The sequence below is a fragment of the Globicephala melas genome, chromosome 15 (assembly GCF_963455315.2).
Source record: "Globicephala melas chromosome 15, mGloMel1.2, whole genome shotgun sequence".
In the NCBI taxonomy this organism is placed as follows: domain Eukaryota; kingdom Metazoa; phylum Chordata; class Mammalia; order Artiodactyla; family Delphinidae; genus Globicephala; species Globicephala melas.
In genome coordinates, this window is record NC_083328.1 from 26,260,212 (window position 1) to 26,288,205 (window position 27,994).

General features: G+C 37.0%; 1 protein-coding gene across 10 annotated transcripts in view; it reads right to left on the reverse strand.

Moving 5' to 3' along the window:
* MRTFB (myocardin related transcription factor B) overlaps positions 1–27,994 on the reverse strand; it is a 283,651-nt gene that overhangs the window by 112,955 nt on the left and 142,702 nt on the right. For 8 of the 10 annotated variants that reach the window (XM_060284211.2, XM_060284212.2, XM_060284214.1 and 5 more), the window contains 2 exons: positions 17,529–17,745; positions 9,649–9,711 (listed from right to left, as the gene is read on the reverse strand). In XM_060284211.2, the coding sequence (XP_060140194.1) occupies positions 9,649–9,711; positions 17,529–17,682 (217 nt within the window). In that variant the 5' untranslated portion in view covers positions 17,683–17,745. The remainder of the gene's footprint in view (positions 1–9,648; positions 9,712–17,528; positions 17,746–27,994) is intronic. The other 2 variants (XM_060284218.1, XM_060284210.1) reach the window with 1 other exon arrangement.

Consider the following 27,994-nt stretch of genomic DNA (forward strand, 5'->3'; position numbering starts at 1 on the left):
TAGAAAAGATACAAATGATTTATAGCAAGTAGATCTTTCTTTTAGTCTTTTAATGTCAAATACTTTAATATGAAATAAATTGCCATTAACAGGATGATCTATTATTAGGTTCTCAATTTTACTAGCAAATCCGAAAATATATTTAAAAGATAAAAAGGACAAAATGACTATGTGGATATCTTCCACTAGAGGAATTTTTAAATTTTCCTTATTCATTTAGCTGAGTACCTTCAAAGGTACTAGGCTAGAATGTAGAGAGACACAAAACTGACTAGAGTTCTCTGTTCTAAACTATCAAGGTGCGTGTTGCTAAAGTAATTCTTCCTCACGTGGCAATGTCTGAGACAAGTATAAAGTGAAATATGAAGTGAGAGGGAAATACTGAACATGCCTGAGTTTTTCTTTATTTGTATGAACGTCCACGTGAAGAAACTTTCTACAGCACCCATTATACATGCTGGTTGAGTTGAAACGGGAGGTGATCCTGACAGATTCAATGAGGTTGATGGTGACTGCAGAATGTCTTAATCTTCAACAAGTTTTTTAGGTAAAACTATTCTGTTTAAGTAAAATCTTAAACATTTAAAATTTTAGCTTTATAAGTGGTTACATGCATACCTTTTGTTAACTATTTTCTTTATATAAAAGTTAAAAGCAATAGTTTACCTTAAAAATACTTTTAACTGTCTTTCTTCCAAATAAAACTTATCTTTCCTATTGTAATAGTGGTCTTTATAACCCTAGGCCTTACAGCCAACTCCATCTTTACAATTTTACTCCTTTTCAGCTGCTTATCTTTGCATTATTTAATCCCTCTGACCCTCAGTTTACAGGTTCTATAAGATGGGAACAATTAAAACCTACTTCATAAAGTAAAATGTCTTTACCTGTTCAGGGAAGAAAACCTCTCTTCACTGGCAGAATTTAGTACTTTAACTTGGCTATTTACCAATTTGGGTTCCAGGCCCACTGTGTGAGCAAGGGGGAAGAATGAAGAGATGTGCAGAAACACATGGAAGAACACACACAGTGCCCTTGGAGTAGGTGGATTAAAAAACTATGCACTGATTGGTTATATCATAAAAGGGAGTGAGAAAAAAGTGTTTTGTTTTCCTGAGAAGACACAGGGTACTAAAAAGGTCAGATTGTAAGTGTTAGGTATTTAATTTACATGATTATATTTCTTAAAAAAGCAAAGGTAGGGAACAGCACTTTATATAAAGTGTACAGCTTAAAAATAAAAATTCTATTGGAAAAAGTTCTATGTTAGTATATTTAAACCACTTGACACATTAATTCAAATAATTATGTTTTCAAACATTTGGGACAAGAAAATGGAGTTGCATATATGAAACATTTGATAAAAAACCAAATATAGTATATTCTAAAGTATACCACATGAGTATATATTGATGATTCTAATTTTCAAAAAATAATGTCTTTTTTTTTTCAGTTATTCAGTAGTATCTTATTTATTTGGTTTCTATCTGTTATAATCAACAGGTCACCTGGACCAAATAAGAGTGAGAACCAACCCTGACAGCTCTTTAATGGGGCTGCACACCTGCTCCAGGCCTTGTCCTTCTGGGTCTCTGGGGCCAGCTTTGACACGTCAGCCTCATTCACTCCACCCACTACCAGCGACTCCCATCTGTTCTCTGTCTCCTAACCCACTCAGGCTTCCCAGTGACTGAGACAGCCACACAAGGGCACAGACAGGCAGCGAGGGTGGCCCTGTGAACCGAGGTGGGAGCCTTCAGCCACTGAGCCCAAGGGTAAAGTAGGAAGTATGGACTCCGGGAAGCGGGACTACAGAGATTTTCATCAAATTGTGTTTCTATGATTCCCAGATGACCTCAGTGATAGTCTACTTTATTTCTATTACACCATTTACCACCATGATAAAACTCTTTATCAACATAAAGTCTCATTTGAAGCTCTGTTCCTCAACAAAGGATGAGGATCTGTGACGTGTTGTGAAGATTCAACTTGACATTTGCTTGGCTCTAAGTAGAACCCCTCCAATATCTATATAATTGTGAGCCATCAAATCACTATGATATTCCCCATTATATAGCATTTTGCCAAGTTGGATAAAATTCAAATACCGAGGAAAAGAGAATTTTTCTTAATTTCAATATTATAAAGAGAAAATAATGTGAAGAATGAATTCTGCCAACCAATGAAAACTTCTCTCCTTGAGGCTCCAAAAGTTTTTTTAATAACTTTTTAAAAATTGAGGTATAATTGATTTACAACATTATATTAGTTTTCAGGTGTATAACACAGTGATTCAAAATGTTTATAGATTATACTCCATTTATAGTTTTCATAAAATATTGGCTATATTCCCTGTACTGTCCAGTACATCCTTGTAGCATATCTATTTTACACGTAGTAGTCTGTACCTTACTCTCCTACCCCATCTTGCCTCTCCCCACTTCCTTCTGCCTACTGATAACCACTGGTTTGTTCTCTCTATCTGTGAGTCTGTTTCTTTTTGTTATATTCACTAGTTTATCTTTTAGATTCCACATATAAGTGATAACATACAGTCTCTGTCTTTCTCTGTCTGACTTACCTCACTCAGCATAATACCCTCCAGGTCCATCCATGTTTGTACAAATGGCAAAATTTCATTCTTTTTTGTGGCTGAGTAGTATTTCATTGTGTGTGTGTGTGTGTGTGTGTGTGTGTATCTTCTTTACCCATTCATCTATTGATGGACACTTAGGTTGCTTCCATATCTTTGCTATTGTAAATAATGCTGCTATGAACCCTGGGGTGCATGTAAAAAGATGAGTTCTTGAACGAAATGAATAACTATGTCATTGGCTCCAAGTGATCTAAGGTCTAACATGTTATCTTTTATGACAATCTTGCTGACCATTCTGTGCCAAGAGCAGAAGCTGGAAAGCTACTTGCCACGAGAACTAACCATAACTATCAGCCTTAGTCTTTAACCGAAAATTCGGTTTCATTCATTCACTGATCAAATAGGCAGGAGCACCTTGGGTGCCCAACAAGGTCTGAATATTTAGGTGGATCCCAAAGTTAAAATGACACTGCTGCTGTAGTCTAGTCAGAAAGCTAAGTTATCTGTATACAGAGAGGAAACATGCTTCAGGGGGAAGGCACAGGCCTTGTGTTAAAATCCCAACTCCGACTCCCATTTTCGGCTGTTATGGCATAACAGGACTGCTCTTAACCTGTCACTATAAGAAACTGGAAAAATGGACAAAATACACGAAACAATTGCTTTCCTACATTGGGAAGCAGGTAACACAGGACTGTGACCCTTAAGAGTAGGGAAACAGGGAGGGGGAAGGGTAAGCTGGGACGAAGTCAGAGAGTGGCATGGACATATATACACTACCAAATGTAAAACAGATAGCTAGTGGGAAGCAGCCGCATAGCACAGGGAGATCAGCTCGTGCTTTGTGACCACCTAGAGGGGTGGGATAGGGAGGGTGGGAGGGAGACGCAAAAGGGAGGAGATATGGGGATATATGCGTATGTATAGCTGATTCACTTTGTTATAAAGCAGAAACTAACACACCATTGTAAAGCAATTATACTCTAATAAAGATGTTTTTAAAAAAAAAGAGTAGGGAAACAAATGAGATGAGCCTTACAACCGCCTTTCTGTCTGGAGGCAATTTCTAGACTGTAACTCAAACAGACTCGCTGAATGAAGACAGAGATGAGAGCTTAGGGGGGGCTACGGCAGCTAGAAGTTCCAGTGTAGAAAAGGAGCTCCAGCAGTCTGCATAAGGGTGCCTCTGAGTCTTTGCTGAGTGCTAAGCTATAAGTCTACAAAGTAAAATTTCATAAGGCTGGGCAAGAAACGACCAGGAAACTGTACGGAACAATTCCCAAAGTGCACACAAGGTTTGGGAATGTTTGAGCTCCAATCAGCCATAGTGAAAAGTCCTCCCTGAGCAGCTAGTGGGGCATTCAGTAAGATTCCAAAGGGGTTCAAGCCCTAGTAGTTAAGGTACCATCTGTGCAATGAATGCTACCCTAGATTTTTCCTAACAAAGCTTTAAAAAGGCCTTGTGGGTGATCCAAAAGTCTAGCCCTCTTACCAAACCAAAGCCTAACACTTAGGAAGACAACAAAGACAAAATCCAGCCACTCAGCAATATAACATTCACAATGTTATCTCCAACCAAAAAAATAGGAGACTACTTGCCAGGAGGCAGGAAAATGTCTTTAATAGTAGAAACATTTTGTCAACAAAAACAGACCCAGGAATGACAGAAAAAAAGGAACTATTAACACCTATTATAACTATGTGCAAGTATTTAAAGGAAAACATAAATATAACGAAAAGAGAAATGGACAATGCAAAAAGAGCTAAAAATATCTAAGATAAACATTTTATTGGATAGCATTAGCAGCATATTACACTTGCATTAGAAAAGATCAGTAAACACCAGAAAAAAAAGAAGCATAGCTAATGAGATGTAAAAACAATAATGAAATACTAAAAAAAAGAAAAACAAAACAGGCAAGAAGAGAGAAATAAAGGAACAGAGGACAAAATGGACAAACATGACATACAACAAAATGACAGATTGAAACTCAATTGTGGTAGGTAGCCTCTAAGACATTCCCCAGTGACCCCAGCCTTCTGACGTTTATGGCCTTGAATAATCCTCTCCCCTTGAGTAATTTGCTTCTAATCAATAGAATAGGACAACGTTAAGGAAATGTTGCAAAAATTTTGTCTTGCTAGCATTCTTCTCTCTTACTGCCTTTGATAAAGTAAGCTGCCATGTTGGAGAGGCCCACGTGGCAAGGAACTGAGGGCAGCCTCCAGCCAGCAGCCAGCAAATAACTGAGGCCCTCAGTTCAACAGCCCTCAAAGTACTGAATCTTGCCAAGAACAATTTAACTAAGGTTAGAAGTGGATCATTCCTCAGTTGAACCTTCAAGTGAAACCTGAGCGTTGCAGGCTTGTGAGACAGAGGTACCAAGTTAAGTTGCTCCTGAATTCCTGATGCACAGAAACTGTCAGATGATAAATGCATCCTGTGTTAAGCTGCTAAGGTATGAAGTAGTTTGTTACACAGCAATAGGTAACTAATATACCAGACATATCAATAATTACCTTAAATATAAATGATCTAAACATCGCAACTGGAAGACAGAGATTGTCAAACTAGAGTAAAACAAGAAAAATCCAGCTCTATGCTGTCCATGAGAAATGTACTTTTAATATAAAGGTACAGATGGGTTAAAGGTAAAAGCTGGGAAAGACTATATCATGCAATGCTAAACATAAGAAACTTAGAGGGGCTATATTAATATCAACAAAGTAGACTTAAGGAGTGGGTCATTACCAAGAATGGAAGGACATTTCATAATGTAAAGGGATCAATTCATCAAGAACACATAAGAGAGGCTCAAAATACATGAAGCAAAAACAATACTGAAAGGAGAAACAAATCCACAACAGGAGATATCTCTCTGAGTAGTTGATAAAACAAGTAAAAAAAAAACCAGTAAGGGTTATACAAGACTTGAACAACCTTATAAACCAACTGGACCTAACTGAATTTACATAACATTCCACTATCAATGGTATAAAATTTCATGGTCATTTAAGAAATGTAATACATTTTTATGAGAGAGTATACTTTAAATAGTTTCAGTGTAACAGGTGATAAAAACAAAAACCAAAGTATTGTCTAAAACCCCTGGACTCTGAAATTCAGAGTTTAGGACTAAGTTCTTGGATTTCTTTAAATTTCAATTTTTTCAATCCTAATTCGATCTGATGGGAGTAAATTTAAATTCCTTTATTTGGAAAATCCTCCAAATTAAAATACTTGGGTGTCCAAATAAAATCTTCAAATTTTTGAAGGTGTTTGTATTTGTTTCTGTTGAGGGTGGAGAAGGCAGTCAAGCAAGCAGCTTCTCCACTTCTATGCAGAAATAAACAAAACAAGCACACAATTACACAACTAGAGATTTCACTACTGTATTAGCAAGTTATTTAACCAAATTCCCTTTCTTTGAAAAAGAGACTATTTTGCAGAAATAGGGAGCGATCGAAAAATCTACGTTTGAAAAATGTATAAGAAAAGTACTACTTTCTCCTAAGAGCATATCTAGTTAAAATATCATTTTTTAATTCTTGGCTTGAGAAAAATGATAACCATATATATCTTTTTCATTGTATATATTTTATACCTCAATCAAGAGCCACAAAATTCTTTAGTACATTCAATAACTATTCATGATCAATTACTAAGCAACTTTCTATTTCATTTTCATTTCCATTTTACTAAGAAGACCTCTCTTTTTTTTTTTTTGGCCACACCATGTGGCTTGTGGGATCTTAGTTCCCCAACCAGGAATCGAACCTGGGTCCCCTGCAGTGGAAGCACAGATTCCTAACCACTGGACCATCAGGGAATTCCCACTAAGGAGACCTCTTAAACATCCTGGGTTTGTGACAGGTTACTAAAATGTGATAAAATAAGTTTTCTTTTTACTAGTAATTTTAAGAGGCTTGGTTGAGATCATATATTAATTTACTTCCTGTGTTTCATTTTAAAATTTGTTCAAAACATATTACAATCCTATGACAGAATCAGATATCAAAATCGTAAGAAATTTTTGACTGTGTACAATTCTTTTATTTAATAGTTAAAACTTTGTACATTCATACAAAGGATTAACTCACTGAAAAGAAACATGCACAGAAGGAAAATAACCATACAAAATCCCCCAATAAACCTGATCCTTCAAATGTGGAATGCTGCTCATCCCTGGAATTTCATACATGCCACTCAGGCTTCAGACTGGGATAACCATGAGGCTATACAGCATTTAAGGCCAACTATAAACCAAATAACCCTAATTACCCATTTCCTTAAGTTGTCCAGCCTTCAAATCTCTTGGGTTCTGCCCTTCTCATTTATTTTTAACATTATATTCTTTTTTTAAAGAAATGTATAATAATATACAAAATATTTTGAGAATTCAGATTAATTGAAAATCAACTTATAGATCTGCTCCCCCCACCCCATGACCTTAAAGCATCATATGAACAACTGTCATCACAGCAAGATATCACAGAATATTCTACAACACTAGATCCGTTTCTGTTTTCACACATTCCAAAGGTCACTGTGAAACAAGTCATCATATGCATGTACATATTTTAATATGTATATTTGTTTTTTAAAAGGTCGTTTCTGATTTTAATGAATTTGTTAAATAATGGGGTTCATAAATGAAAGAATTTTAGTTTAGAGATGTGATTAGGGCATAGATTTCCTGGAATCAAAATGAAAAAGAAAAAAATTTAAAAGACGACTCAGAGCAAGAAGTCTCTTTAAACATAACAAATAACAGTTTTATTACTTCAAAATACCAAAAGTCTTCTGTATAGTACTTATCATATACATCAGATGCCTTAGAAGAGTCTCAGCAACCATATCTACTATCTTAATCTCTTCAGAACAAGTACATAAAGAGAAAAATCTATAAATCAGTCCTTGATGACAGAGGGTTTGTTTAGGGGTTTACCAAATGGAATGACCTTGCTGGAATTCCTTCAAGCGGCCTGTGAAAATGTCAGAACAGAGTCTGTTTTGGAGGTCATAGTCCCCAGAGAGCTCTGAGTTTTGGCCTGTTTGTCTTTTCACATGCTTTAATATTTGAAAATCATTCCTTGTAGACACTGACTGATGCCCAGGGAATGCTAGGATTGTGGGAACTGGCAGTACCAACAAGAGAGACAAACTTCATGGGAAATCGGTGCCTACTACATTTGCCCTCTCAGCTCCCATAGGGTAAGTGCTCTTCAAATGTTATGTAGGTCCATGGCGAGACATTAAAAAACTGCATGTCATTTTGACGTTTTTAAAAAGAAATACTTGTGGAAATGGGGGCAAAAATTACTGGGACTATTGAAAGAAACATTAAGGTATAAAACACCACGATGGAACCCTGAAAAACTATATTCGCTAAGTATTAATTTAAATATTGAATTCTCAAAATATATATAACAAATAATTATAAAGTGCTAATCATATGCCCACATTGTTCTAAATACTTATATGAACTCATTTAATCCTCACAACAACCCCCATGAAGCAGGTACTATATGATCCGCATTTTGCAGAGGAGGAAACTGAGGCGAAGAGAGGACGACTAATTTGTCTAAGTTCACATAACTAGTAATAGTGCAGCCAGATGGGACGGCTCCAGAGTTGGTGCCCTTAACCACTGTGCATACTTAACTGCTGCCTATTTCATGGTATTTTACATCAAGCATGCAGTGCTGGGTGCCCATGGCATGTACTGAGTACTTTACGCTGTGTCGTGTACATGTAGTTATCATCAGTGCTTTATTTCACTTAAGCCTCCCAATAACCTAGGAGGTACATCTAGCATGGCCCCTATTTACAGATGACAGACACAGGCTTGTGTGGCCTCACACCACACGTCTAGTGCCACGGAGCAGGTTCTAGGCTTGTCTCTGCACTCACTTTCTTTACAATTAGGTTCTTCTTCCTCCCAGTTATCTGGGAGAACCATCTCTAAATTAATTTTCTTTACTTGAGAGAATTACTTTCAAAGATCTATGCATGCAAAAATTTTATGAGAATATCTTACATTTTGAACTGCCAACACTGTATTAGAGGTATAAGGTCTAAGAATTAGTTAGGGTAAGAGACACAATGATCATTCAATAAATGTTTTCTAATAATAAAAAGTAAACCCATTTCCACTCTTGAAATACTGATTTCTTTTAAAACTTTGGGAAAGCTGAGCATTCTGATATGGTAAACTTTTCTTTTATATAGTACATGATGGCTGTCTGATCAAGAACTCTAATCGATACACTTCTTAACTTCTATGTCGGGAACAGCGATTGTCAAAGAGCATCTCCTATTTTGTAGCTATGAATCCAAAATCTGCAGAGAGTGCTGACAAATTCTAACATCTGTCAGTTTTTAAACTTAACCTACAAGAACCAAAGGCAAGTTGTGAATCAGACTTTTTGCTTTTCTTGTTCTATCTTTACTAAACATAGAGGTCACACATCAAAAATTTAAGTTGGTGAAACAGATACCCAACTATTAGCATTTTCTTAATGAAAACAACATAAACAACCAGAAAAGGACATGAATAATTTGGGATTAAAAAAAAAAGTTACAATAGTGTCTTTTAACTGAGTCTGATCCTGTTATAAAAACGTTAACACATACCTGCCAACCCTTGAAAACCAGGAACAGAAGATACTGCGTATTCTAAGTTAGATATGTTTTTTTGAGGATAACACAAATTGAGTCAATTTCTTTTCACTTTTAAATATGGGGGGAAGTCTGACTAATTGAGAGAGCTGGCATGTATGTTTACTAATACATCTGTGAGGAACGTATTAAACAGCGACATTAATTCATATCTATGGAAAATTCCATCCGTTAACTGAGATGGAAGTTATCTTCCATTCTTTCTGTTTCTGTTGCCCAATGAACAGTACAAGGCAAAAGTGATAATGCGCTAGCTATAAGAACACATGATGTAATGAGAAAGGGCAGCCAGAGAAAGACACATGGGCTGAAAGCTACCATACGGATATTACAATGGGCATAACTGTGACACAGAGAGCTCGAGACTTACCCATGCTCACAGACTGAGTCAGCAGAGGAGACTGGAGTCCTGACTCCCAAAAGACTATACTTCCTGTTAATAATAGTGAGGGCAGCAGGTGAGGGTAGCCAGCAGTATGGATTAATTTAAAGGGGTTAGAAAAACACTGGGTATGATATTTGCTAATTAGTTTGGGCGATTATTAACTATAAACCAAAGAGAAAATTCCAGTTCATTTGTAACTCCAACATATCTGTCCTTCTGCTTTCTGTCACAATAGTACTTTATCACTGATGTCTTAAAATAACAAAGAAAAAATCATGGGTCACTTTTTTTTCAATACACTCTGTGTATTTATCAGGTTTTTTTAGAGTTATGGCAGAGAGCAGGTGTCCCTTATCAACCCTTTCTCTTCCTTTGTAGCTATAAGAGGTCACTGTGGTTGGGTTAGAGGCAGACATAAGAAGAGCCCTGACTTAATTTTACAAAGTCTCCCGAACCAGCACAAGGTCTGATTATAAACTAACTATTCAATTCCAAATAGCCTTGAAGGGCCTAAGTAGCTAAGGGGTTACAGTTGAGTAATATTTACTAACTAAGCATTTATACCACATATGGTATTTTAAAAATTGCTGAGGAACAGGAAAGACTGTTTCTTAATAAATTAGTTTCAGTTTATTCACTGGTCCAGTGCCAAATATACAACACATGGTGGTCTCTAGTTTTATGAAAATCACATCAATCTATACAAAAAAAAAGTATTTCTATGACTCTAGTAACTCTCAAAAAGTCTTGTAAAAATTTTAGGTAAACATTTTTGTAAGTTTAAGATGATGAGGTCTCATGCTGGATTAAACTAATTACTATTATGTTCTAAACCTTACTTTAAGTAAATGTTAATTGCTGACGCTCCACGGGCATTTTTGCAAGAGTACACAATTTAAAGACTGGATGAATAACTCAAAATGAGGCTTCAAGGGTGCTATAACTGGGGCCTATGGCCTTGCTGATGCACTTCGGAAACTGTTATAAGCTTCACACACCCCCTCAGCAAAAGCTAAAGCACTCCTAAGTTAGTGTTCTGACACTGCCGGCTACAAACGCGAGAGGCTGTGAGTTCATGTCCAGCCCCCGCCTTCCCTCTGTCCACATACACACTGCCTGGGTGTGTCCAGCAATGCACTGAGTAAATGAAATTCTCAGTAACAGCAAAACTATCGAAATAAGAAACCGATAGTAGAAAAAAGAAGGTGGACAGGGTTACAGGTGCTTATTTACACTGTGGAACAAAACATGCTATTTAATAGGAGACTTTATAGAGACCACTGTGAAAGAGAGTACCTCACCCTTAAGCTACTTACATGGCTTCCTTTTCATTTTGAAGGGTTCAAGAAGCTGTCACAACAAAAAGTATGAGAGTTGGCACAACTAATCAAGAAATCCATTTGCAGCTGCCAGGAAATTCATAGCTAACTTTAAACTTTTAATTGTGTTTAGTATAAGTCCTAAAGCCTAATTTAAAAAATGTATTAGAAACTAAGGAAAATTAGTCAAGGAGTATATATTTCTCTTCTCAGTCTAAGCACTCCTCAGTAATTCCTGAGAGCAGGAAAAGAAACTGTCTAAATGTATCAGAATGTTTATTAGTATCCTTGAGAATTATTTTAAATATTCAAGAACCTAAATACATTAATAATAAAGCCAATGACAAGGCAATTTTACAGAGAAGTATTCATTTCTACTACGTTCAGTTACAGAAAGGGAAAGCAAGAATCCCACAGTTCCACGTCTTGGCTATTTAGCATCTATTTATTTCCTTCCCATTTATGACACTATGAGAATTTCATGTCTGGCTGTTTGCTCCAGAGAAAAATAGAACTATCCTCTCTTTCCCTCACCAACCTCTATTAGTCCATATTAGCTCGTGCACACTCTAAGGAACAGGGTTTTACTCAAGACAAATGCTCAACACCTTTGTACCATTCCCAACACCTGGACGGACAGTTAGTCTAACAGGTTAATGAGGAGCTGGTAAATGTTTCCAAAGTAAAACCCAAAAAAAAGACCAGCTGCAAACACATACAATTTATTTTCTATGGTACAAGGCGAGCAGTTTCCTTTGGCTGGGCTCCATGGCTAGGCAAAGTTCGTCTGACTGTTTGCCAATATATTAATACCTGTACTGAATCCAATGCAAAGAGCCACCTTGACTCCCTTGTGTGCAACAAACTTTGGAATACATTATTTTCTCTCTAGTAAGTGGTCACCTGGAACAGAACAAGAGAAGTCTAAAACTGTTCAGTGACCCATTCAACAGATGGAAAATCTTTAAAAAAGTTTTCAAGATGGGACTATAAGCTCAAAAACCTAACAAGTGCAGTAACCAATGATATCGAAGTTTAAAATATGAATAACAAGTCTCTCCTCTTTATGGAGGCCTAAAACACACTGACTATTTCACAATACATATAGCTTCAAAAAGCCTGCTAATACAGGAAGAGAAAGGTGGCAGATACTCATTTTCCATCTACATGATACTACTAACAGCTAGCCTGTGGTATGTCCGTGGCCATGTTAACATGACTGAGCCTCATCTTCAGAGATGTGCAAAAAAGTATTAAAATACCGAACTGTTTCATAAAGAGAGAATCTATGTCAACTTATTGGCTTACTCTGTGATAATGCTGGCAATGACCTAAAAGCTTAAGTTCGCCAACCAGCATACTTAATTATCAGTCTTGCAAATGACCTCATGAATGAAAAGTTTCTTCCTCATGGTCTCATCTAAGTATGGGCAGAAAGAGCTGTAACTCTTTCAGGTATGTTGTTTCCATCTACTTTGCCTTTCCCTGCTTTTATAAAGTTATATTCACCTTATAGCACCTGAGCTTTTCCTTTTTAAACAATAAAAGGACTAACTCTCCCTCTGACGGATTTCCCTTTTATTCCCGGTGTTAATAATGAAAACGTTAACGTTGAAGCATGAAAATGGATCTGTTACGTGCATAAAATATCAAAACAAAGCTCAGTTTTCCTGTGTATGCATTGTTTTAGTAAAGGTACATTATTTAGTAAAAGTACACCCACTTTCCTTTATGAAGGACTATCTTGTTGGGAAGAGTCCATTGCCTAAATGGTTGCCTTACTATTGAGGTGCCACTAACTATAGAAATATTTTGGCCATGTTCAGGGGTAAAAGGAAAGCCCTAGCTTATCTTTACTAAACATCTTTCATACTTACTCCAGTAGTGGGAATATTCTGTCACTCCACTACCACTGCCAATAGAAGTATTAACAAAAAATAAGGGAAGATCCTAGAATTGTTACTGTACTTAAATATCAACTTCATTTTCCTTGTAAAGTTTAATTATAAACTATTTGGTGACATAATCCTTTTATACACCAATCCCAAATTGAAATATCTTCATTTCCTTCCCCAAAGAAAGTAATTCTGATAAGTGAAATTCAAAGGCTTAGCAACAACAATAAAACACAATCACCAAGAAACTATGTTCAATTATTTCATAATATCTAAACAGTACTTTGTGTTAATTTTGAGGCTAACATCTACTTTTTCTACATGATATGATTTAAACATGGTATTAAGAAGACCTGAAGATGAAGAATAAACATTAAAAAATCACTAAGGTAAGAAAGTTATGGTTCTTCCATCTATAGATGGCTTGATGTGGTTCTTTCTACTCCACTCACATTCCTGTATCAAAAACCTAGATTTCTGAGAGCTGTACAATTCCATTTACTCCTTGGAATGTAAACACAAATTAGGCTAATATATCATAAGCCTGAAATTAAAGTGTAATATGCCTGAATATAAGGTAAGGCTTTTAACTTCCTGAAGTCACTAATTAGAAAAGAGGAGACGGTCTCATATTTGAGTCCTCACACAGTATCTCGTATCATGAGATGCTCTTGCATTTACTTAATATTGAACAAAAAGGTACTTGAGGAAAACGCATTAGCTTAAAAATCAACCTCACTCGAAGCTAGTTTTAGGATGTTTATAGAAACGTCTTAAGAGAAACAAGGGGGGGGAAAAAAAGAAGAAAAGAACCAACACATTAATTATTCCCAGATAGTAACCTTAAAATTTAAAGTGTTGGATATTGTTACAAAGAAGATTTTGAAACACTGCTTTTAAAAAAGTAGTCAAGAGGGCAGATAGCAGAAGCAAGAAGAACTACAATTCTGCAGGCTGCGGAAGGAAAACCACTTCACAGAAAGACAGACAAAATGAAAAGGCAGAGGACTTTGCACCAGATGAAGGAACAAGATAAAACCCCAGAAAAACAACTAAATGAAGTGGAGATAGGAAACCTTCCAGAAAAAGAATTCAGAATAATGATAGTGAAGATGATCCAGGACCTTGGAAATAGAACGGAGGCAAAGATCAAGAAGATGCAAGAAATGTTTAACAAAGACCTAGAAGAATTAAAGAACAAACACCTAGAAGAATTAAAGAACAAACAGAGATGAACAATACAATAAGTGAAATGAAAAATACACTAGAAGGAATCAATAACAGAATAACTGAGGCAGAAGAACGGATAAGTGACCTGGAAGACAGAATGGTGGAATTCACGGCTGCAGAACAGAATAAAGAAAAAAGAATGAAAAGAAATGAAGACAGCCTAAGAGACCTCTGGGACAACATTAAATGCAACAACATTTGCATTATAGGGGTCCCAGAAGGAGAAGAGAGAGAGAAAGGACCCAAGAAAATATTTGAAGAGATCGGAGTCGAAAACTTCCCTAACATGGGAAAGGAAATAGCCACCCAAGTCCAGGAAGCACAGAGAGTCCCAGGCAGGATAAACCCAAGGAGAAACACACTGAGATACATAGTAATCAAACTGACAAAAATTAAAGACAAAGAAAAATTATTGAAAGCAACAAGGGAAAAACGACAAATAACATAAAAGGGAACTCCCATAAGGTTAACAGTATAGGATTTCCTTAAAAAACTAAAAATAGGGCTTCCCTGGTGCCGCAGTGGTTGAGAGTCCACCTGCCGATGCAGGGGACACGGGTTCGTGCCCTGGTCTGGGAAGATCCCACATGCCGTGGAGCGGCTAGGCCCGTGAGCCATGGCCGCTGAGCCTGCGCGTCCAGAGCCTGTGCACTGCAATGGGAGAGGCCACAACAGTGAGAGGCCCACGTACCGCAAAAAACCCCAAAAAACCCAAAAACTAAAAATAGAATTACCATATGACTCAGCAATCCTACTACTGGGCATATACCCAGAAAAAACCATAATTCAAAAAGACACATGCACCCCAATGTTCATTGCAGCACTATTTACAATAACCAGGTCATGGAAGCAACCTAAATGCCCATCGACAGATGAATGAAGATGTGGTACATATATACAATGGAATATTACTCAGCCATAAAAAGGAATGAAATTGGGTCATTTGTAGAGACGTGGAAGGATCTAGAGACCATCATACAGAGTGAAGCAAGTCAGAAAGAGAAAAATAAATATATATTAACGCATATATATGGAACCTAGAAAAATGGTACAGATGAACCAGTTTGCAGGTCAGAAATAGAGACACAGATGTAGAGAACAAACGTATGGACACCAAGGGGGGAAGTGGAGGGGGGATGGTGGTGGTGGGATGAATTGGGAGAGTGGGATTGACATATATACACTAATATGTATAAAATAGATAACTAATAAGAACCTGCTGTATAAAAAAATAAATTAAATTAAATTCAAAAATTCAAAAAAAAAATTAAACTAAAAAAGTAGTCATATACTGTTCTCTCAGAAAGCACACAAGTAAGAGTAGTTAATTCTGGAGAAGTAACTGGGTAGCTGAGGGACAAGAATGGAAGGGTGACCTACTTTTCACTGTGTACCCATTTGTACCCCCTACATTTCAAGCCAGATAAGTGTATTACCTATTCAAAAAAAAAAAAAAAAGAAGTGATTAAATTCTATAACAGAAATTATAGCCTCATAAAATGTTACGACCAATCACAAATCAAACATGAGTGATGATGACTACCACACTGTAAGACACACAAAAAACCAAAAACAGCCCCACTGTTTTGTGAATGGTACTTGTGGTTTAGACATAAAATCTTCAGTGTCAGATCGTGCATGCATCTAAAAACTGCTGTAACTTAAACAAGAGAGACAGAAATGAAGATACGCCCTGGATTTTAGTGCTAGCTGGATGATGCAGAGGTTTTCTACTGATGATAAAAACACCACACAGATACACAGGCAGAGTTTGGGCAAGATAATTTTATGAAATATGAGTGTGGATAAAGCAATCCTTTTATTTTATTGCACTGCTTCATAATATGTGGTTTTAATTACATACATGTAACTAAATTAATAAATTCTAACTTTTACCATTCATCTACCTCCCTCTAAAAGTTTATAAGGGGAGGACTACCTCATATTTGGGCTTACCTTATGTTCAGGCATACATATTCAAAAGAACATTCTTGCAAGAGAATGTGGCAAGCTATATCAAGTAAAACTACCACAAAGCATAAGCTTTCCCCTTACACGTCCCTCCTCTGCTACGTAGGACCATTTTCTTGAGCAACTGTATATTACTGCAATTTTATACCAGTTCAACTCTTATTTTGGTCTTTTTTTTTTTTTGAGGGAAATAATTTGAATATCATACTGGTCCAAGTATACTGTGTAAATTTGATCAATTTAGTCATGTTTCAGTTAATGTGGTTATACTCTCTCAGCCACTGCCTAAGATAAAGCTAGGCTCCTAACTGATGGAAGGTTCTAAAGCCATCACCAGCCAAACACAGCCTCCTGAAGGCTTTGACAGCTCTGAGCAAGATGTTGCTTTATACCAATCGCACTGGACAAGGGCTGTGCCCAACAAGCATCAGACACAAGTATCAGATATCTTGTTGGAAGGGAGAACAAGTACACCCCAAAGACATGCACTGAAGAACTGAGAATAGCAGCATAAGTCTTCAATCCATTTCCCTGAATAAGATAAGGCCATTATTTGAAAAGGATCAGGAAACACTTAGAACCCAGAAGATAAGTAACAAGATACGTAAGGAAGTGCTCTACAGGGAAAGTTTTATTTCTTCTGGCTTTTAAAACTGAAATTAAAAAAACACATTTGGGATTGTAAGACTCATCAGAACTGTGGAAAGCATGGCAAATTCAGTTGAAATTCTTAATTCTTTCCCTGTAATATGTATGCTTGGTGTGTTTGTAAATTTTAATACTTTGTTAGTTTTTATGTTTTAAGTATTAAAAATAGACGTATATCATCTATCTCTACTCATTTTTGTTAAAAACTGACAGTACTGTTTTCTGGAGACTCTGGGATGCTTCTGATTAATCAGGAGAATTTCCTGAATAGATAACAAATGAACAGAAGATATTCATTCTGTATACAAGTATGAGCCAGCCGAAGACTGAGAATATGGCCACATCCTATACTCATTAATACAAAAAATACTCAGACAAGAAATTCTTGCTTTCTTAGTGATCATTAAGATAGCTCAAATTTTGCCAATTCTGAAATTAAGGTGCAACACATTGGAGACGGGGAACATGGCAGAAGAATCTAGTCAAATCCACCATCTATTTTCCCTGGAGTCAACATAGGAAGCTGCTTTCCAGTACCATGCTAGCATGAAATCTTCTGCTTGTGCTGAAATGGTTGAACCTAAAGCTTATTTCCAAAGATAACTTTGCTACTTATTGGGGAAATAATGGAAGAACTGGATAGAAAGTGAAACTCTGCCTGTTCCTCAAAACCAGCCAGCACCCCCTGAGGTTCTCTCCTTCGTAACAGGCTGCCCAATGGAACGGACCAAAAAGTTACTACCAAAGAGGGATACGTTTAGCTCACAAAGAGGTAAGCTCCCACCACACACGCTGAACTCACCATTTTTCCTTTCGTTCAGAGGGGGCAGGTGCTGACTGGACTGCAAGGAGAGTTCCTGGAATTCGTGGGCAACGGCTTCACTTTGAGGACTTGGAGCAAGATGGGCTAAAGGTCCCAACTCATCCTCGGTGTCCACTGCCCCTGTGTGATCCATTGTGTCCCAGCCACCGGCAGCAGAGGGTACGAGACGCCTCTTAACTGTGGCCTGTTGAAGAGACTGTCAAAATAAAGAATGTGTAAATAGATGGTCCTTTTATTTTTCTCTTATCTGCACGAAAGTATTAAAATGGGAACCCTGGGTTCTAGTTCAGTTGCACTGCTATGTGGCAACTGCCATTCGTTTACCCTCTCTGCATTCAGGTTCCTTGTCTAACACACAGGAATATACCTCCCATCTAAAAAAGTGCTTACTAGATAAATAAAAGTTGAAAGGTATTTTGTATAACTTTTTATACTATGGATCAAAGAAAGTTATAGTTATCGGCGTCATTACTTCAAGATTTTAATGCATCCTAAAATGAGATAAAAGTCAACTAAGGCTGATGAAAATAAAAAAGCAGTCTGGTTTGAAAAATCTATCTCAACTCCTACAAATCAAACAACTTTACACGAAGTCAACATTCCCAGCAACCAGCAATGTTTCAGATAATGAATCCTCTGTCAGCCTCGGTCTCAGAGTGAGAACAGAGAACAAAACTTTCAGCCAACCCACAATGGACATACAGTTCACAACAAAGAGACAAAACTTTATTTTAAGCCACTGAGATTTGGGCTTGTTTACTATCACAGCATAACCTGGCCCATTCTGACTGATACAGAAATTAGTAACAGAAGTACCAAAGACACAATAAAAACCCTAAATATGTGACATTGGCTTATGTGGGGATGAGCAGTGGGCAATAAGAAAACTGTTATGGAAAGCTGAAAGCTAAAAGGATGGTGGTCCATATTATGCAACGGCAAAGCATCTGATAGGCTACCTGCTTAGCAGCATCCCACATCACAGTGTGTTCATCCATTCACCTATTGATGGATATTTGAGTTGTTTTCAGCTTTTGACTATTACATATAAAGATGCTATGAACATTCTTGTATGAGTATTTATATGTATGTATGCTTCCACCTCTCTTGGGTAAATACCTAGGAGGGAAGTGGTTGGATTGTTTGGCAGCTGCATGCATAAATTTTAAAGAAACTAACAAACTATCCTCTAAAATGGCTGTGCCCTTGTGCTTTCCTACCAGCAGTGAATGAGAATTCTACTTGTTCTACATCCTTGCCAACATTTGATTATGGTCAATTTTTAAAATTTTAGTTATTTTAATGGGTGTGTAGTGATATCTCATGGTTTTATGTATGTATGTATGTATGTATTTATTTATTTTGGGCGGCATTGGGTCCTCGTTGCTGCGCATAGGCTTTCTCTAGTTGCGGCGAGCGGGGGCTACTCCTCATTGCGGTGCGCCGGCCTCTCATCGCAGTGGCTTCTCTTTATTGCAGAGCATGGGGTCTAGGCGCACGGGCTTCAGTAGTTATGGCATGCAGGCTCAGTAGTTGTGGCACACGGGTTTAGCTGGTCTGCAGCATGTGGGATCTTCCTGGACCAGGGCTCGAACCCGTGTCCCCTGCATTGGCAGGCAGATTCCTAACCACTGCGCCACCAGGGAAGTCCCGATATCTCGTGGTTTTAATTTGCATTTCCCTAACGATGTTGAGCATGTTTTAATGTGCTTATTTGCCATTTGTATATCTTCTTCGGTTAATATCTGATCAAATATTTTGTTGATTTTTTTAAATAGGTGGTTTATTTTCTTATTATTGTTTCGAGAGTTCCTTACATATTCTGGACAAAAGTTCTTTATCAGATGTGTGATTTGTAAACATAGGCATATCTTGTTTTATTGTGCTTCACTTTATTGCACTTCACAGATACTGCATTTTTTAAAAATTGAAGGTTGAGGCAACCCTGCATTGTTCAAGGCTATCAGCACCATTTTTCCAACAGCATATGCTCATTTCTTGGCTCTGCATAATTCTTGAAACATTTCAAACTTTTTCATCATTATTAAATTGGTTATGGTGACCTATGATCAGTGATCTTCGATGTTACTGTTATAACTGTTTGGGGGTGCCATAAACCACGCCCATATGAGATAACCAACTTCATTGATAAATGTTGCGTGTTCTGACTGCTCCACCAACCGGCCATTGCCTGTCTCCTCCTTCTCCTTGGGCCTCCCTATTCCCTAGGACAGAACAATATTGAAATTAGGCGAATTAATAACCCTACGATGGCTCCTAACCCTACAAGTGAAAGGAAGAGTCACACGTCTCTCACTTCAAATCAAAAGCTAGATATGATCAAGCTTAGTGAGGAAGGCCGAAAGCCGAGACAGGCTGAAAGTGAGGGCTCTTAGTCAAAGTTAGTTTAGTTGAGAAAGCAAAGGAAGAGCTCTTGAAGGAAATTAAAAATGCTACTCCAGTGAGCACATGAATGATAAGAAGGCAAAACAGCCTTATTGCTGATATGGAAAAAGTTTTAGTGGTCTGGATAGAAGATCAAACCAGTCACAACATTTCTTTAAGCCAGAGACTAAGCCAGAGCAAGGCCCTAACTCTCTTCAATTCTATGAAGGCTATGAGAGGTAAGGAGGCTGCAGAAGAAAAGTTTGATGCTAGCAGAGGTTGGTTCATGAGATTTACGGAAAGAAGCCGTCTCCACAACATCAAAGTGCAAGGTGAAGCCGCAAGTGCTGAGGTAGAAGCTGTAGCAAGTTATCCAGAAGATCTAGCTGAGATAATTAATGAAGGTGGCTACAGTGAATAACAGATTTTCAGTGTAGACAAAACAGCCTTATATTGGGAGGATACTTTCATAGCTAGAGACTTTCATAGCCAGAGAGAGTAAGTCAAACTCCTGGCTTCAAAGCTTCAAAGGACAGGCTGACTCTCTTGTTAGGGACTAACGCAGCTGGTGACTTTAAGTTGAAGCCAGTGCTCATTCACTACTCTGAAAATCCTAGGGCCCTTAAGAATGATGCTAAATCTACTCTGCCTGTGCCCTGTAGATGGAACACAACGGCCTAGATGATAGTCATCTGTTTACAACACGGTTTATTGAATATTTTAAGCCCACTGTTGAGACCTACTGCTGAGAAAAAGATTCCTTTCAAAATATTACTGCTCATTGACAGGGGACCTGGGTCACCTCAGAGCTCTCATGGAGATTTACAATAAGATTCATGTTGTTTTTATGCCTGCTAACACAACATCCATTCTGCAGCCCATGGATCAAGAAGTAATTTCAACTTTCAAGTCTTACTATTTAAGAAATAACATGTTGTAAGTCTATAGCTGCCATACATAGTGATTCTTTCAATGGAGCTGGACAAAAAGTAAATCGAAAACCTCCTGGAAAGGATTCACCATTATAGATGCCATTAAGAACATTTGCGATTCATGAGAAGAAGTCAAAGTATCAACATTAAGAGGAATGTGGAAGAAGTTGATTCCAACACTCTTAGATGACTTTGAGGGGTTCAAGACTTCAGCAGAAGAAGTAACTGCAGATGTGGTGCAAAGAGCAAGAGAACTAGAATTGGAAGTGGAGCCTGAAGATGTGACTGAATTGCTGCAATCTCATGATAAAGGAGTTGCTTCTTTTGAATGGTTTCTTGAGATGGAATTTAATCCTGGTGACGATGCTGTGAAAATTGTTGAAATGACAACAAAATATTTACTTTATTTACATAAACTTAATTGGTAAAGCAGTGGCAGGATTTGAGAGGACTGAATCCAATTTTGAAAGTTTTCCTGAGTAAAATGTTATCAAACAGCAATGTGTGCTACAGAGAAATTGTTCATGAAAGGAAGAGTAATTTGATGCAGCAAACCTCATTGTTGTCTTATTTTAAGAAATTGCCACAGCCACCCCATCCTGATCAGTCAGCAGCCATGAACACTGAGGCAAGACCCTCCACCAGCAAAAAGATTACAACTCACTGAAGACTCAGATGATGGTTAGCAATTTTTAGCAGTATTTTTAATTAAGATACATAAATTGTTTTTTAGGCATAATGCTATTGCACACGTAATGGACTACAGTATGGTGTACTTTTATTGCCCTGGGAAACCCCAAAATTTGTGTGACTCACTTAATTGTGAAATTTGCTTTACTGCAGTGGTCTGGAACCAAACCTGCAATTATCTTTGAGGTACGCCTGGACTTTCGCCCGGTCTATGGCTTACCTTTTTGTGCTCTTAATAGTGTTTTGTAAAGAGCAGATGTTTTTAATTTGAGGAAGTCCAATTTATCAATTTTTTTCTTTTATGGATCATGCTTTTAGTGTTGTAGCTAAGAAATCTTTGATTAACCCAAGGTTACAGAGATGATCTCCTATGGGTTTTTTTTAGATATTTTATAGTTTAATATTTTACATTTAAGTCTATGATCCACTTTGAGTTAATTTTTGTATCTGCTGCGAGATATGAATCAAAGTTTTCTGTTTTTTGCATAAAAAAACTGATTGTTCCAGCACCATTTGTGGAAAACGTTATCTTTTCTCCACTAATTTGTCTTTGCACCTCTGTTGCAAGCCAGCTGACCATGTATACGTGGATCTATTTATTGACTCTTTATATAGTTCCCAGAAAGAACCACAAAGGAGGAGACTCTAAATTCTGTGTATAAACTCTGCCCAAGTCTCTGGCTGACCCCTAAACTATGCACATGCAGGACAGGTTCCCAACTCCTTTTACTAAAGCAAAAATAACAGAACTGAGATCTCAGCTGCTGCTCACCATTGGAAAGACAGAGTTTGCAAAGGTGAGTTCAGCAAAGTTAACTGCCTGCTAAAATAAAATAATACTCTAAGAGGGAAACTTCCAGAATCTCCACAACTGCCCATCCAGAATTCCATATCCAACAAAAATACCCTTTAATAATGAAGGCAAAATTGTCACCAGCAGACACACACTAGAAGAAATGCTAAAAGAATTTCTTCAGGCTGAAGGAAAGTAATGCCACATATTACTTGGGTCTCAGTAATAAAAAGCATCAGAAATGGTAAACATATAGATAAATACCAAAGACTAGTTCTTCCTCTTGATTTCTTTAACATTACCATTCCAAGTAAAAATTATAGCACCGTGTTATGGGGTTTATAATGTATGTAGATGTAATATATATGACAATTATAGCATAAAGGATGGGGGAGGGGTAACCGTATTACTACATTCTTATAAATACTTCTATACATTATAAGGAAGTTGTACCATTTTAACTTGAAGTAGACTGAGAAATTAAGGTTGTACGTTGTAATTCCTAGAACAATCATTTAAAAAAAGACATAGTTTTAGCTAAAAAGCCAATAGGGGTATTAAAAAGGAATTCTAAAAATACTCATTCAACTTAAAAAGAAGGAATAGAGAAACAAAAAAGAGATGGGACAAACAAAAGCAAATAGTAAAATAGTAGACCTAAATCCAACCTTATCAATAATGATATTAAATGTAAATGGACTAAACATTATGATTAAAAGAAAGATTGACAGAATGGATTTTTCAAAGTCTAAAAATGTATGTCTATAAGTGACATGCTTTAAATATGAAGACGTAAAGAGATAGAAAAAGACAGGTCACACAACAAGATGCCCAGCAAGGCTGGAATGACTACATTAACATCAATCAAAGTAGACCTCAAAGGATGTGTTAGGTAGGTGAATTTGCATGTAAAATGACTTATTTTGCTATGAAATATTAAAATATGACTCCTAGATTTTTCAAAATTATGAATTTTCATTTCAAATTATTTATTCATATAAAATAAAATCTGTTAATAACAAATTAATTCTAAGATACAATACCATAATGCCATTTTAATGGCAAGATGTACAAACTGTGAACATTAGTGCTAATGATTTGGAAGATCCTTTAGGCATACAATTTAAAAATATTTTCATGCACTATTATCTGCACTTCATATCGAAGAATTTTTTTCAACCTATTATTCCTTGACATTATGCTCACCTCAAACTCCCACACATCCCTCCAAATTAAGAACATTATAAGCTAAGAAAATCTTTACAAAATGTAGCAAAAGAAAAAGTGTTCAAAATTTTTAACTTAATATTCATGAACATTTTTTTTTTTTTTTTTTTTTGCGGTATGCAGGCCTCTCACTGTTGTGGCCTCTCCCGTTGGGGAGCACAGGCTCCGGACGCGCAGGCTCAGCGGCCATGGCTCACGGGCCTACCCGCTCCGCGGCATGTGGGATCTTCCCGGACCGGGGCACGAACCCGTGTCCCCTGCATCGGCAGGCGGACTCTCAACCACTGCGCCACCAGGGAAGCCCTCATGAACATTTTTAACGGAGTACATACACTCTTTCTATTCTGAAATTCTACTACCAAATTTGCAAGCTGTCATCTAATATCTACTTAAATGCTTGATAATTTTGTTTTGAAATTGAAATTCAACATCAAACATAAAGAAACACTTTCTGTCCAACAGTCTCTAATTGAGATGTTAAAGAAATGGCATTAGAATGAATTCTTTCATTGGGTCATAATCTAGTTATGAAAGTAAAGCAGTCATTCAGCTTTAATAATACAAACTGTGATAAAATATTAATTTGTCTAGAACTGACAGAATGAATGACTATGGAGTTAATATGTGACACGTCCCAATAATATAACTTCATTCCAAAATGAAACTAATCCAACATTTATCCAATGCTAGGTCAAAGCACAGTACAACACTAGTATAAGATCAACCTGGGATATGGCTTCTGCTCTCAAAAAACAAATCACTTCATTGTCAGATACTACACCAGACAGAGAAAATAACACAGGAAAAAACAAGAGGCATCACACTTTCATTTGTCCATCTATTGATTCACTCGTATCTTTTTTTCTCAGTGGAGTCAAAATAACTGACTTATATGTAACTGACTTATATATATATAATGATCTTATATATTATTTTTTTTTGCGGTACGCGGGCCTCTCACTGCTGTGGGCTCTCCCGTTGCGGAGCACAGTCTCCGGACGCGCAGGCTCAGCGGCCATGGCTCACGTGCCCAGCCGCTCTGCAGCATATGGGATCTTCCCGGACTGGGGCACGAACCCGTGTCCCCTGCATCGGCAGGCGGACTCTCAACCACTGCATCACCAGGGAAGCCCCTGATCTTATGTTTAAAAAGATGCTGGGCTAAGGTAGTTCCCAAATCAGTGCTAACGTTTGTTTTGAACCAAGTGAAGTCCAAAGCCAAATCTCTTTCCACTGTACCTTACGGCTCGTAATGACTAATTCGTGTGAAACATTAATAAGTAAAGTAGTATATAATCATTGCTATATAAAAGAAATGCTAAAAAATAAAGGAGTTCAAAGAATATCAATATCAAACTTAAGAAGTTTAATATATACTCAGCCAAATGCAGACAGGCAGAATATCCAAATACACTCAACAAAAAATGTTTTAGCAACAGCAAAACTGTTGTCCCTGCCCTTAAAGCGCCCCTGAATTACAAATATTAGGGAAACACCTGGCTAACAGCCCGCAAAAATTTATTTGCATTCAAACAAGATAAAACTTGGATCAAGAAGTTCAAAGACAAAGCTGACCACACACAAAAAGTAATTTCTGCATTAGAAGAGTATTTACTATTAAGTCCCATGATTAAACAAACTGAAAATTTTATATCAAACGCACTTTTGAGAAACAGAATTTTTTGTCATTGGGTTGGGTAAATTAGTGATATCAACCTTAATTGATTATTTTATGCTATCAATTCTCCCTTCAAAGCTCCTGGTGGCAATTTGTTAAACATATAATGTTAGAGCTCAAAATTTATTTATGAATATAAGAACAAAACTCCTGTCAACTGTATATGCAAAGATATTTTCTAAATATTATACAGCTGTTTCTGTACTGTGTTCTAAATAAAATTTCTTAATGGTATCAAGAATTCAGGATCAAGTCTGTTTACATTTTTGTATAAGTAACATTCTCCTCCCAGTTTTATAACTGGGGGAAAAAAACAATCACAAAAAGGAACACTTCATCCAATTTGTCCATATTCACTCGTAACAATTAGGATGGAACCAGAAAATCAGAGTTCTAAAAGCACATGTTTATACACAAATATTATTTTACTACATACTGTTTTCATTAACTATTATTATTATGAAAAGTATTTTTGTTCCCCTATTTTTTCTAATTTAATTCCTGTTTTGATTACTTGAATGCACTTATATGTTCAAAGACTATGGAAGTTCATAGAATAACAGAACATTTTAGCTGAAAGGTATCTTAGAATCTATGCCTAGTAGGTGCTTCTCAACCCTCCTCACAATATGATAATCATTTGAAGAACTTAAAAAAAAAATTCCTAATGGGTAAGGGTAAAGGAGAGTCTCTCCATAGATTTTGATACAGTTACTTGAAAAGAATGATTCTAATGTGTAGCCAGTGCTGAGAATCATTGACCTAGTGGAACCCCCTTATTTTATAGAGAGGACAAATCATTTGCCCAATGAGTGAGAAGAGAGGTCAGAACCAAATTATTATAGCAAGTGTGAAAACACCACAATATAAGTAGGTACAAAGTGCTGTGGAAACCAAAAGAATTAAATGTCTAATTGTATTTGGGTAAGTTAGGAAAGTCTCCCAGGATGAAAAGGACTTTGCAGACACAGAAGTTTTTCTTATTAGTCAAAGTACAGTGGCATGAACAGCTATCATCCAATAGCAAAACGTCTGATGGGGCCAGTGTAGAAAGAGCATAACATGGAGAAGCAGAAGACAAGGCTGGTGCAGTGAGTTAAAGCACAGTTGTGAAGAAGTGTTAAGAAACAGTGATATGATCAGATTTGTATTTTAGAAAGATCATTCTGGCAGAGGTATGTTACCGATAAAAATCTCATGTTGAATAACCAATGTTGGCAAGGATGTGGAGAAAAGGGAACCCTCCTACACTGTTGGTGGGAGTGTAAATTGGTGCAGCCACTATGGAAAACAGTATGGAGGTTCCTCAAAAAACTAAAAACAGAGCTACCATATGATCCAGCAATCCCACTCCTGGGTATATATCTGAAGAAAACAAAAACACTTATTTGAAAAGATACATGCACCCCAATGTTCATAGCGGCACTATTTACAATAGCCACGGTACGGAAGCAACCTAAGGGTCCATCAACAGACAAATGGATAAAGATGCGGTATATATACACAATGGAATACTACTCAGCCACAAAAAAGAATGAAATAATGCCATTTCCAATAACATGGATGGACCTGGAGGGTATTATGTTTAGTGAAATAAGTCAGACAGAGAAACACAAATGCTGTATGTTATCACTTATATGTGGAATCTAAAAAATAAAACAAGTGAATACAACAAAACTGAAATAGACTCACAGATACAGGTTACAAGCGGGGAGAAGGAAGAGGGGGAGGGACAAGATAGGGGTAGGGGATTAAAAGGTACAAACTACTCTGTATAAAATAAATTAGAAGGATATATTGTACAGCATAGGGAATATAGCCAATATTTTATAATAACTATAAATGGAGTACAATCTATAAATATTTTGAATCACTATGTTGTACACCTGAAACTAATATTGTAAACCAACTATACCTCAATAAAAAAGTTAATAAATAAAATATGGTTACTGATTAGTCCAAGCTGTTATTGGGTTGGCTAAAAAGTTCCTTTGGTTTTTAAGTAAAAATAAAAGACACATTTTTCACTTTCACCAAGAACTTTATTGAACAACGTATTCACTGTTCTGTTCCACTACCTTCGGCCATTTTTCAGGCAACTTCGTAAATCCATCTTCCCAAAACTTTTTATCTTTTTGAGCAAAGAACTGTTCCAGGTGCCTTTTACAGTCTTCCAGGGAATTGCAATTTTTTCCATTAAGAGAATTTTGTAAAGACCGAAATAAATGGAAGTCCGAAGGTACAGTGTCTGGTGAATATGGCGGATGAATCAGAACTTCCCAGCCAAGCTGTAACAGTTCTTGCCTGGTCATCAAAGAAACATGCGGTCTCACATTATCCTGATGGAAGATTATGCGTTTTCTGTTGACTAATTCCAGGCGCTTTTTGTCGAGTGCTGCTTTCAGTTGGTCTAAGTGGGAGCAGTACTTGTTGGAATTAATCGTTTGGTTTTCCGGAAGGAGCTCATAATAGAGGGCTCCCTTCCAACCCCACTGTACATACACAACATCACCTTCTTTGGACGAAGACCAGCCTTTGGTGTGGTTGGTGGTGGTTCATTTCGCTTGCCCCACGATCTCTTCCGTTCCAAATTGTTGTACAGTATCCACTTTTCATCACCCGTCTCAATTTGTTTTAAAAATGGAACGTTTTCGTTACCTTTCAGCAGAGAATTGCATGCCGAAATACAGTAAAGGTTTTTTTTGCTTAACTTATGTAGAACCCAAACATCAAAGCGATT